Genomic DNA, 13190 nt, shown 5'->3' on the forward strand with positions numbered 1-13190 from the left:
CAGACAGACATACACGGCTCCTTTTATAATATGGATTATTTACACGTGCCCTTTAAAGACGGTATGTACATGTACACTTTTAAATGTAACCTACACTTTAAAGTTATATGAAATGGACACGTCCACTTTCATACACTCAACATCACCTCTAAATTTATGTACATTTTGAAAACTAAAACAGTGCATTGAAAACTGAAGGAGGTGTGTTTTCATTAAACCAAAAATAGTCATGATCCTGTCCTTTTGTCGAGATGTGTGCTCAGTTACCAAGCAGCTTGCTCGCGCTTGCCAAGCCAGCCATTCCTTATCAACGGTTTTGAATGGAGAGCTTGCTTGAGTGCTTAAGCCACATGGTGAGCACTCCACATGAAACATGGTAACTGAACACATTCCAGATTCATGACATGGCGATGAGGACAACATCAATACCATGACAGATTTCGGCCATATCGATGAATTTGTCCCCTGGGGGCAGATTTCAACATGATACATGCCAAGTTAGAGAGGACGAGGCAAGTTAACAGTTGGGAGGAATCGAAAACGGTTTTCATTTTAATTATTTATTTTTCCCAAATGTGGTTAAAACACTTTATTGACTGCCAGTGACACAAATATGGTATCAGATGTGACAAATAACTGTTAATTAAGAAGTTACAATGATCGATATGTTTGGCAAAAGTCACGTGACCTCTCAAAAGCCATAATCGGTAATTATTCAAAAACCGAATACATCGCATGCTTTCAATACGGTCTGGCACCCCGCTCTACTCACCTAGCTCTCTTCCTATGGTATCTAAGGCAATCTCCACTCATGGCTCGCAGACTTCCTCTCCTGTTGCAGTCAACGTGTGGACCTTAATGGAATCCTCTCATCCCCTCTTCCTGTCCAAGCTGCGGTTCGTCAAGGCAGTGTTCTGGGCCCTGTTCTTTTTCTGGTTTACATCAATGATCACTCAGACTCTGGAAAATACTCTTTATCTCTCCAACTCTCTGGAAAATCCTCTTTATCTCTTTGCTGATGACTCCACCCTGTGCCATACCATCTGTCATCCATCAGATTGGCAAGCAGCAGCCTCTTCACTCTCTGCAGATCTGGATAAAAATCACAAGCTGGTCCAACACATAGAAACATATCTTTCAATCCTGACAAATCTCAGACTCTCAAGATGTCTCTAAAAAAGGACCGTCTGGAAAATCCCCCCCATCTGCTTTCTCAACAATCCTCTTGAAGAAGTCCTTTCATTCAAGCTTTTGGTTCTCACTATCTGCCATGATCTTTCCTGGGAAAGCCAAATTTCCAAGCTGCCCTCCAAAGTCACTCGCCGACTGAGCATCCTCCATCGTGAAAAGTTCTTCCTTGGCACACCTGAGTTCCTGACCACGTAAAAAGCTTTCATCCACAGCCTGGTGGAGTACTGCTCTCCCCTCTGGGCTGGTGCTCCCACCTCTCACCTTTCTCGGCTTCATGCCATGGAAACCAAGGCATTTGGGATCATTGTTATCTCCTGCGATGAGGCTGAGTCTTTGGGTCCCTCACCCTTTCACTGCAGGCAGGTCAGTGGTCTTTCTGTCTTCTACCATCTCCTCTCTGGTCTTGCCTCCCACTGCTTTGACAGCAATCCCCCCCCTCCCCACACTTCCACAGGCCACTCAAGATCCACCAACAACAAATCACGAATCACTGCTCACCTTCATTCTTTCATCCCTCCTTTTCCCCACCTTTGGAACAAACTCCTACACTCTTCTTCAATCCCACTCTTCCCGCCGGGTCTTCAAAACAGCTGTTCACCACGATCTCTTTTCTTCCCCCATCCAAAACCATGATCTTTTCTACCCCTGTTAATCCATTCCAAACTCTCTGCTTTCCTTCCTGAGTCTCTGTAGTGTAAGGACCTGAAAGTCCTTGTAGAGTCCACCTTGTTTACCCCTTGTACCCTGCCTCATCCCTCTCCCTTCTACAGATTTAATATCTCTGTTCCCCACTGTTTTATGCTTCCCTTTCCTACCCCTCTTGTCTCCTGCTCCCCTTGTAATACGTTCTGTGCATTAGCTCTAATACGAGCCTCGATATTGCATATAATACTTTGATATACTTCTCCGAATATTCACCCTGCAAAAATTCCTTTGTGGGCGGAGAAGGGTGGACGTGGGAGGAGGGAGGTGAAGGGGTGGGGTGGGAGTCCAAAGGGGGTGTAGTGGTAGGAGGGAAGGAGTGGTAGGAAATGACATTAATATTAAGCCCTACTTGTTACCTTTGCCACCGAAGGTGGATGGAGGTTATGTTTTCACCCGTGTTTGTCTATCTGTCTGTCTGTCTGTCTGTCTGTCTGAGCAAGTTGTGGATGGAATTGGGGGAAGAAAAAAATAAATAAATAAAAATAAAAAAAAAACTTGGTGGACAGGTTGGGTGTGTAATAATGACGAATTGATTTGATTTCGGTGAAGATCAGGATACGAGAATATTACAAGCATTTCTTCACCATTGAGGAAGAGGGTAAAAAATGATATATAGCAATATATCTCAAAAAGTTGTGGACAGGTTATGACAAAACTTGGTAGAGAAGATGGGTTTTTTTATTTATTCGTATGCAGGCAGTGGCTGCTTGGCTGCATCATTTTCTGGAAGCATGGCTCTGCCGCTGATGCAATGCCACCTGTTACTAACAAGCTGGTACTTGTTTTGCCGACCTCGGAAGGATGACAGGCTGAGTTAAACAGTCTGGTGTTAATTCAACGGTTTCCAGGAACTTGAATTCAAGACCCTAAGATCCTAAGCCAGCCATCCTAACCATTAAGTCAACACCAGGCTAACCGTTAAGCCAAAAGCATGCTTCAATGAGTTGGGTGTGTGACAATAACCAGCCGATTAGATTTTGGTTCAGGTCCGGAAATTTTCCAGGTCGCTGGTTTGGCAGAGATGAAAATTTTCAAGGTTGCTGGATTGGCCGAGATGGACCAACCACCTGGCCCCAACACTGACCAGGCATAACCCCCCTTGATTTTTTTCTGTGGGGGTTTGTCAAAGATGTTGTCTACAACACCAAGGTGGCAAACCTGCAGGATCTTCGTTCTTGGATCACAGCTGCATGTGCACTGGTGGACGCAAACATGCTGAGCCGAACATGGCAAGAACTCGTGTACCGCCTTGATGTCCTGCACACGACAAACAGCTCTCACATTTAAGTGTATTGATGGTGTGCACAAAACTTTATGAGTTTCTGTACCATATACACCAAAGGGTGTCATATGGTTTGTGGTCCTAAATATATTGTTGCGGCCACGGGTACCGAGACACCAGCTTGTCACTCAGGGGGATTAATCCCCGGTTGTCCTCGGAAGAGCCGGACATGGGGCCACCGCTCACAATGAACATTGTGGTACGGTGGATTGTTTTAAAACCACGAACGCCACCCAGTTAACCATGAGATCCAGTGTCTACCGTCTAATTATACCGTTTAACTAGAGGTCACATGGTTACCTGAACGGGGAGCGCACCCTCGGCAAGGCACCAATCTTATCTTGATTAGATCTTAATTAGGGCGGCCGAGCATTTTAACAGCTGGTGCGTGTTGACTATTTTTGGTCAAATCTGTGGTAATTACCTCCCAGTCTATTTAGGTTCGGACAATGCTTGACCAATGGAAGGAAAGGACAAACACAGACAGGTTGGAAGTCAATAAATAATTTATTAATAACAAAATAAATAAATAAAAACAACTCTTTCCTGAGGTAAATAAGTGAATAAATTCCAAAGCAATCGAAATGAATAATTAATCATGCAAAATCAAACAAAATGACAGGAAAGACAGAGAGCAGGTGCTTATCGGTGGTTGACTTACTTACAACTAAACACAGACAAGGGTACCCAGCAGATCATTCGGGGGGGGGAGGGAATGGGGGGAGGGGAGGAGAAGAGTCGTCTCGCTCACCAGAGGGAAGTCGTCTGTGAAGTGAAAATGTCCTGAAATGTGTATGTGTGCGTGTCTTGTCCGTCGCCAGCACCCAGCCTTGCCGTGCACCCACTCGCGAACAGCCGTGAATGCCTGTCGACGTCTGGGGGGGGAGGGGGCACCGAGATGGTCTGTCATGGGTTTAGACTCTGGTGCTGTGACACGGGCAGCTCCTCACTATACGAAACTGGTGACGTCCAGTGACCCACACGGTCCGTTGGTGACCGACCCGTGCCTCACTCGTCGGCGCTGCTCACACCCACGCTCGCTTGCTCGCACCCTTTTCGCTCCCTTGCCCATTTCTCACTTACGCGCTTCCTCTTTGGCTCGCTTGCCCGCTTCTTGCTCAATTCTCTTTCGCGTGCTTCCTCTCTCGCTTTCTTTCTTTTTGATCAGACCTCCAATTCATTTTATATATGCGGCCCGTCTCGGCGGGCACAGAGACCCCCAAGCTCACCCCGCCCCACTTGTGCGCCATTACCATGACAACCCGTGCGCTCGAAAAAGAGCGGGCCTTGGCGTTGGTGAAAGAAATGCGTGTAAACATTGCTGAAACAAAAAGGCGGGCATCAAATATGTGCATAAATGTGTCTGTCGTAAAGAAAAAAAGCTTCCCATAAGAGAGGGGATCTATTCTTTACCCTTCTCAATGCATCACATTTAAAATGCCATTAGACATGGGGATGTGGCTAATCTGAACATGCATTTAAGGAAATAACTATCTAAGGACCTGGATGTGTGGATGTATTCATCAGACCAGATTCTGAAATCTGTAACAATATTAACAACCAAAGTTGTCCGGGTCTTTTTGGAATACCCTGTATATGTTAACAGTATAAAATGCATTTAATGTGGTTGAGACAATTCATTTATTAAAGGTAAGTATATCATGTTTCCTGCCGGTGGCGGTGTAGGCCATTCGGGCCATCATACCTGTGCTGAAGAAAAAGCAGAATCAGGAACTGAAAGGTGTGGAATTGCCGCAATTCATTGGCTCTTCCCTCTGTCACCTTGCTCTTCCAAGAATCCTGTTCTTACATCGAAAATAAATTGTGAACATACATAAGCAAATCCTGGACAAATCACATCCTGTTTGTGGAACGACCTTCTGGAGATGGTTCACTTGCACTGCGCTTCCTTCTAGTGCTGAAATCTTATATCACCTACCCCCCACCCCCCCCCAATCCTTACGACAATCTTTTCTACCCCCATTAACTCTACCTAACCCAACCTTGTTTAGAGGTTGATTCCCCCCCCCCCTTCTCCTTTGTTAGTAGTTCAGTGCTCTGCTTGTGTTCAAATGTGGCCTGTCATTTCGTTTCCTTTTTACGCTGTTATCTCACTTTCTCGTGAGCCTAAATCTTATATAAATGCCAATACAAATGCTTGCAAATAGCAATCCTCTTCTCCAGGTTATCAAGATAATTACAGAACGTCACAATTCTTTTAAAGCCATGGCTGTAAGTTTGACTGCAGAAAAGTGTTCTCTGAGCATGATGAGCATGAAATGAGGAAAAATATCATTCAACATTCCAAATTCTTATTTTTCAAATGAGGTTTTGAAGTACGAATGTTACCATGGCACTTGCCACAGGCTGATCACGTGATAGCAATTACCTTGAGAGCATTCTGCTCACCATGGTGACAGCAAATCCGACAGGCTTTTGTCATTTTGTTTCGCTATTACTGTAGTTTGTTTGATCAAGCCGTGATCAGTTCATTAATCGTATTATCACAACTTAAAAGACAAATAATTTAGAAATTTCCGTCTTTGACAATTGATCCAGAGAGTCAGTAGAATTCGATACCAATATTTTTTTAGAAAATCATTGGTACATTGAAAACCAAAGGCACATACATGGTTCCATTATCAAACGGTTATTTCACATTATCTCAAAATCACATGGTTATGTCACATGATCCCATAATCAAATGGTTATTTCACATGATCCCATAATCAAACGGTTATTTCACATGATCCCATAATCAAACGGTTATTTCATACGATTTCAATAAAACGGTTATTTCACATAATCCCATAATAATCAAATGTTTATTTCACATGATCCCATAATCAAACGGTTATTTCACATGATCCCATAATCAAACGGTTATTTCATACGATTTCAATAAAACGGTTATTTCACATAATCCCATAATAATCAAATGGTTATTTCACATAATCCCATAATCAAACGGTTATTTCACATGATCCCCTAATGAAGCGATTATTTCACATGATCCCATAATTAAACGGTGATTTGAAATGATCCCAAAATTAAACGGTTATTTAATATGATCCCATAATTAAACGGTTATTTCACATGATCCCCGAATGAAGTGGTTATTTCACATGATCCCCTAATTAAACGGTTGTTTCACATGATCCCATAATCAAATGGTTATTTCATATTATTTCAATAAAACAGTTATTTCACATAATCCCCAAATAAAACGGTTATTTCACATGATCCCCTAATGAAGCGGTTATTTCACATGATCCCATAATTAAATGGTTATTTCAGATGATCCCCGAATGAAGTGGTTATTTCACATGATCCCTGAATTAAACGGTAATTTCACATGATCCCAAAATTAAACGGTTATTTCACATGATCCCCTAATGAAGCGGTTATTTCACATGATCCCATAATCAAACGGTTATTTCATAAAATCCCTGAATCAAACGGATATTTCATAAGATTCCTGAATCAAGCGGTTATTTAACATGATCCCATCATTAAATGGTTATTTCACATGATCCCCTAATGAAGCGGTTATTTCACATGATCCCATAATCAAACGGTTATTTCATATGATCTCAAACGGTTATTTCACATAATCGCATAATCAAACGGTTATTTCATATGATCTCAAACGGTTATTTCACATAATCCCATAATCAAACGGTTCTTTCACATGATCCCATAATCAAAAGGTTATTTTGCCCCCCCCCTCCTTTCATCCCAACCTGCCCACAAATCAATTTGTACGTATTATCATAAAATGAACAGATTAACGAACATTATCAAGAATCAGTTTTATTTCGCAAAAAGAGCATTTTGCACATGTAATTTTCTTCATTTACACTGACAGCCGCAACGCCATTGATAATTCCATAACAATAGCAACAGCGAAAAAACACAAACAGCAGAATCGACGCAATTACATAAATAATATCAAAAGGGGACAACACAGGAGTTATAGTCCAGTTTGTGCAGTCCATTCCATGGAACCTCCACAATGTCAAATGCAGGATATTTTCCCTTTAAAGAAAACAGTTTTCACCACACTTTACCACTGCTCATCTCTCAAACCAATTATTTAAGCAATTAATTAAGTCAACACTGTCACCCACACAGCACATGCCACCTGTAGAGATTCAGAAACAAATTAATAAAGCTTTCATGTACAGCACTAAACCAATCGGTGAAAGGACATTGGGTCTCAAACCAGCAACCTTTATTGACTACCTTCTACACTTTTCAAAGCATTCCAAGAGATGCATCGAATAAAGTTGAAATCAGAAAAATGTCATGAATGCAGGTAAGGCAAGCACTTCATGTGGAAAGGGCAGGGGGTGGAAAGAGTACCTTAAGAAATGATCTCCTCTCACCTACCTATGGCTGGAGCGCTGGATGTGCGACGAAAGCAGCCATAGCTGACACTGTGTGTGTTAAGTGGCCCAGGGGAAGACAGAGGGAAGTAAAGGATGAGGGGTGGAGGTGGTTCCTCAGATTGGGCAGAGCACACAGGAGCCATCACAATTCAATGGACATACCCTGCTTGCTTTGTCAACTAACCCCATAGGATATTTGGGAAGTGCAGGCTTTGCTCATCAAAAATCATTACCAAATCTACCCTTAAATACTGATTCATTGCTGAAGTATTCATTGACAAAATCAATAATTCTTCCTTAAGGCGTATGACTAATTACAAATGGAAAAACGTATTTTTCAGTAACCCAGGACTTTGGGTGCCTAATGGATCATTTTGAGTAACTTAGTTAATCCAATCATTTTGGGATCGGCACACAAAATGTCAAATACTGAGAAGTCTTTGGGGTTAATGGTCTCATTTCCAATAACCAAGAGATAAACGGTGTGAGTACCATACACCCAACAACCAAGAAACACAAAGGCCACAGAATGATAAGAAATTGAAATTCATCCAATTATCAAGGAAAAATGAAGTGTTTTCATTCAAAAACGTAAATACAAAAAAAAGAAGACCAGACAGGCAAAACCAAGAGCTTTGGATAAATTATTTAAAAGTAGCAAAGTGAGGGGGCAGGATTCACAAGTCCTGCCAATACTGTATTCCAAAAAATATTCAGCAGGAAAATCCAGTAATGGGGATCAGAATCTTCAAATGTTGGCTGGAAGTCACAATCAGGCTGACGGTAAAGTAGAAAGAACACGCTGTGTGTAGCATACGAGCTGAAACAAATGGCTGTCTAAGTGCAGAACACCAAATTCTTTTTCCAGGGCCAAAAACAATTCTGTACAAAACAGCAAAATCATGCTAATCATTCAAAGCACCAATGCATCACCACCATCATGACATTCCAAGGATAAAAGCTCCACTTTCTACAATAATCCGTGATATGCGTACGTTTGTGCTGGGAGACCAAATGTTTGGCTTGCTCCCACAACTCGATGGCACGTATGGCAAAACCAGCAAGTCTTACATGTCCCCTCAATATGGAATGGACAGCACGTGGGACCAGCACTGGGCCAGTAGTGTCTAAGCCCTGAAAAACACAGCTACAAAATCACCAAACTTGCAAAATATTTGGCTTAGTTTGCAATACCATATTATCTGATTATGTGCCTTCTGAAAATATTCCGTTTATGCAACTGCCATTGTATAAAATTACCTAATTTACCCATAAACACATTTCACAGAACCAAAGGGAACCAAAATAAACAATAAAACACTGATCGTGCTACCCTGGGAAAACAATGGCAAACCACCGAGTGTAACCTTGCCAAGAGACTGCTTCTGCAGACGCCATAAATAGTATGGTGATTATGAGCAAAGAAGCTGTCCAACAGATGGATTAATTACCCCAGATTTGGCATATTTTGGCTTGACTTGCAATACTCACCCACACCAAGAGCAGCACTATACGGTACACATTTACATGGAGAGAATCAGGGTGCTCCACCACCCTGCCCCCAAACCTGAACCCCCTTGGGTCTATGATTCAGTTTTAACACCTAAAACCTTCCCTCAAAGTCAAGGACACAAACAAACATAAACTTCTCAAATTATACTGAAAGTCATCCTCCCTGCACTGAAAGCGTGTGGTACACCTTCCCTCCTGCACATCATGGGGATGGGGTGAGGATAAGGGAAGAGCAGTGCCTGAGAATACTGGAGTTTGGCGAACTCGGTTTCAGAAAAAATGATCATGATTGGAATATACGTGATCACATGATTGCAAGGCACCATCTTGTTACCCATCTTTGCTGAATGAAATGCTAAATAGTGTGCATGTGTGTGGCCTTCAAGCCATATTTACATCTTGTCACATTGTTATAGTTTTTGCCCAATGCACACAAAGTGAATAGTGAGGTTAAGCAACTGGTTCACTATCTGTCCGTCTGTTTGTCTGTCTATCTACAAACGTCAGTTTATTGAGGAACAACTACATTTCAATGGAATGGTGTAATTTCAACGTGAATCGGAAAACTAAACTACAGTTCAGCAGCACTTTGGCTCTGAATTTGGCCTGATTGTGCATGCGCAGAGGGGAGTAAGATAATTTTTAACTCACCGAGAACGTACATCCTGGGAGCTTATGGGATGGCACATCGTCTGTCCGTCAGTCCGTCCACATATACTTGCAACTTCTTCTCTGAAACTACACATACGATTTTGATGAAACTTGACCACAATGTTCATCACCGTGCATGTACCAAAGTTTGATCATAGCATTTAAAAAAAAAAAAATCCGAAGCCCTAAGAGGTTCTACGGGGGTTGCCCCCAAAATATGTATTTGTTTTATTCTCCGAAACTACACACACAATTTTGATGAAACTTGACCACAACCTTCATCACCCAAAACGTACCAAAGATTATTCACACCATAAAATTAAATCGGAGCCTAATGGGTTCTACTGAGGGGGGGTTGTCCCCCAAAATGGTATTTGCTTCCTTCTCCAAAACCACACACACAATTTTGATGAAGCTTGACCACAACCTTCATCACCCGTGATGTACCAAAGTTTGTTCACGGCATGAAAAAAAAATCCAGGGTATTTACTTTCTTCTCCGTTACATAATGTGTGGGTCATTCATGCCTACCAGGGGTTTCCTGGTTATCTTACCCAGCCACAAATGGGTGAGCGCCAAAGAGTATTGCCCCTATGTTTTGAGTCCATCTGCCTGGCAAACAAAATTGAAAATCAATCAAAACGAGAAACTCACTGTTTTTAAGGATGTCATGAAGGACAAACAGGCACAGAAGAACGAATGTAACGTGTCAAATAATGTGGTTTAAAAAATGCTGCATCAACAGCAGTAAACTTCCAGTATTCCTTTTTCCACAACTCTTAAAACCTATATTATATTTCAATTGAATTTCATGATTGAACACTGGAGAACACAAACCACCTTATAGGTACTTTCAAAACCCTTTCGTAAAGGCCCTGTCACACCTTGACGTTTTAGCCAGCGTATGCCGACGTATGAAAAATTTGGCGAATACGCTGGCACACGTCGAATATGTTATGGGTAAGTTTTGTACACGTTAAGAGCACGTTGAAGCACGCTGGCATACGTCGTAGTACGCCGAGCTCGTCGACAAATTTTAAGCATGCTCAAAATTTTTGGACGTATGCCAGCGTATGACACACACATTCCGCATACGCTGGCCATAAGTTGTAGGCACGTTATGCGATCGTTGACACACGTCGACTCATGTTACTTGTAAGTTACTCATAAGTCGAAACACGTCGAGGTAATGTTTAGCTTACCCGAAACTTATTTCTAACCTATGAATAACGTGCTTTGAACCTATGTGTAACGTATCTGCAACGCATATTGACGTATGTAGACATAATTGACGTCTTCCGGACGACCACAGAACTTACTGAACGTGTTTCTAACTTACAGCTACCGTATAATGGCGTATTGGCAGCGTTTAGGGGAATTGGTATATAAAAATGGGCTTCACAGGAGGAACCCGTCAGTGTTCCAGACTCCATGTTTTTTTTTTGTTTGTTTTTTTCTTCGGCATGACGGTGATGTTGACACTTCAATTTCTAGTGCGGTTATGATTTAAATCGTTGAGCAGCAGCCTATTGATAGGCTACGCCACGTGATCGTCGGCGATACGCTGCCGCGCACTATGCATAAGTTAGACTATCGTTGGGAATAGGTTGTGAACGCCGACAACACGCTAAGCATTCTTTGGTATAAGTTATCTATAAGTTATTGAAACGTTCTGTGTACGTTACTAATACGTTATGCATATGTCCAACTCATTATGAATACGCCCAAAACTGAAAAAAAACCATCAATAGTAGTTCAGCGTACGCCAGCGTTTTACATACATTTTGATACGTTGCCATACGCTGGCTAAAACGTCAAGGTGTGACAGGGCCCTAAGCAATGCCTTTCATTTCATATTTTCACTTTATATGTATGTATATATATATGTATATATATATGTATATATATATATATATATATATATATATATATATATATATATGAATATATATATATATATATATATATATATATGAATATATATATATATATATATATATATATATATATATATATGAATATATATATATATATATATATATATATATATATATATATGAATATATATATATATATATATATATATATATATGAATATATATATATATATATATATGAATATATATATGAATATATATATATATATATATATATATATATATATAAATATATATATATATATATATATATATATATATATATATATAAATATATATATATATATATATATATAAATATATATATATATATATATATATATATATATATATATAAATATATATATATATATATATATATATATATATATATATATATATATATATGTATATATATATATATATATATATATATATATATATATATATATATATATATATGTGTGGGTGTGTGTGTATGTGTGTGTGTGTGTGTGTATGTGTGTGTGTATGTGTGTGTGTATGTGTGTGTGTTATAGTTTGTTTGTGTGTGTGTATGTATGTGTGTGTGTATGTGTGTGTGTATGTGTATGTGTGTGTATGTGTGTGTATGTGTGTGTATGTGTGTGTATGTGTGTGTATGTGTGTGTGCGTGCGTGCGTGCGTGCGTGTGTGCGTGCGCGTTTCCAAAATAACCATAAAACTGAGCATCCTGAAACTTTGCATACATACTAAGAAAACTCCAAGGAAGTGCAAGAGTGAAAATTGGGTGTTTGGGTTAATTAAAACACCCCTTTAGAAAATAATTAACGGCCTTATTTAATTATATCCTTCATCAGGCGATCTTCGGCCACCTCACTCTCTCGGGTGTTAAGGCGTTTCCTGGGTAACCGCGCTGGGGTCTGAAGCCGACATGTTTTTTGGCCTGCTCAACCATGCCTTGACTTGGAACAGGCCGCAACGCTTTATTAACGATTAAGTTTTTTTTTTCTTCACTTTCCTCACTCATATTATCGAATACCTGTTCATCATAGCGATGAATCGTTGTATAGATTGCTTTTGTAAGTGCTCTAGTTTTCCAATTAGGAGCTTTGAGCGATTTCATGAATTATATGATATGATTTTTCACGATCTACTCTCACGGACTAACTAAAACATATCATCAAAATAGTCTTTTGGTTTTGAGGATCCGATATTGTCTGGACTATATGTGTCGAAATCTGTTGTGAAATCTGATAATTTAAAGAAATAATGAGCCTTATAACTAAGCCGATATACCAAGCAAGTAATATACTGTTACAGGCCGGGGGTCAGCCGCCAACCGACCGCTCTGAACGGAGCCGCAAGTCGAGTCGGCCCGACCGATCGCCCGGAATATAGATCGCCGCCCGGATAACTCTGAGCGACGGGTCCTTGTACAAGAACCGAAATACGCCAATCGGCAGATCACGTGGGGTAGGAGTCGATTGCGAATCTTCAATTTACCTAAATACCCACGTGATCCAACTACCGGGGTATTCCACCCTCGAAAGATCTCGTACG

At 40.6% G+C, this 13190-nt stretch overlaps 2 protein-coding genes across 6 annotated transcripts in view; both read right to left on the reverse strand.

Moving 5' to 3' along the window:
- The window catches only part of LOC147024726 (cyclic nucleotide-gated channel alpha-3-like), a 72931-nt gene extending 65308 nt beyond the window's left edge, over positions 1–7623 (reverse strand). For 2 of the 3 annotated variants that reach the window (XM_085884920.1, XM_085884922.1), the window contains exons 1-3: positions 4884–5109; positions 3930–4053; positions 3055–3153 (exon numbers count right to left, since the gene is read on the reverse strand). The gene's annotated coding sequence lies outside the window, so the exon portion shown is untranslated. Of the gene's footprint in view, positions 1–3054; positions 3154–3929; positions 4054–4883; positions 5110–7570 lie in introns of those variants that run through there. The other variant, XM_085884921.1, reaches the window with a different exon arrangement.
- The window catches only part of LOC147024727 (AF4/FMR2 family member 3-like), a 34385-nt gene continuing 28170 nt past the window's right edge, over positions 6976–13190 (reverse strand). Inside the window, exons 8-10 of one of the 3 annotated variants that reach the window (XR_015059177.1) lie at positions 10287–10344; positions 9733–9819; positions 8652–8703 (exon numbers count right to left, since the gene is read on the reverse strand). Coding sequence is in view for 2 of the 3 variants with exons in the window: in XM_085884923.1 (XP_085741049.1) it covers positions 8342–8451; positions 8565–8703 (249 nt within the window). In the remaining variant the exon portion in view is untranslated. Of the gene's footprint in view, positions 8452–8564; positions 8704–9732; positions 9820–10286; positions 10345–13190 lie in introns of those variants that run through there. The other 2 variants (XM_085884923.1, XM_085884924.1) reach the window with 2 other exon arrangements.

This window comes from Eptatretus burgeri, chromosome 6, assembly GCF_056783735.1.
Source record: "Eptatretus burgeri isolate ZD-2024b chromosome 6, Ebu_testis_v1, whole genome shotgun sequence".
Classification (NCBI taxonomy): domain Eukaryota; kingdom Metazoa; phylum Chordata; class Myxini; order Myxiniformes; family Myxinidae; genus Eptatretus; species Eptatretus burgeri.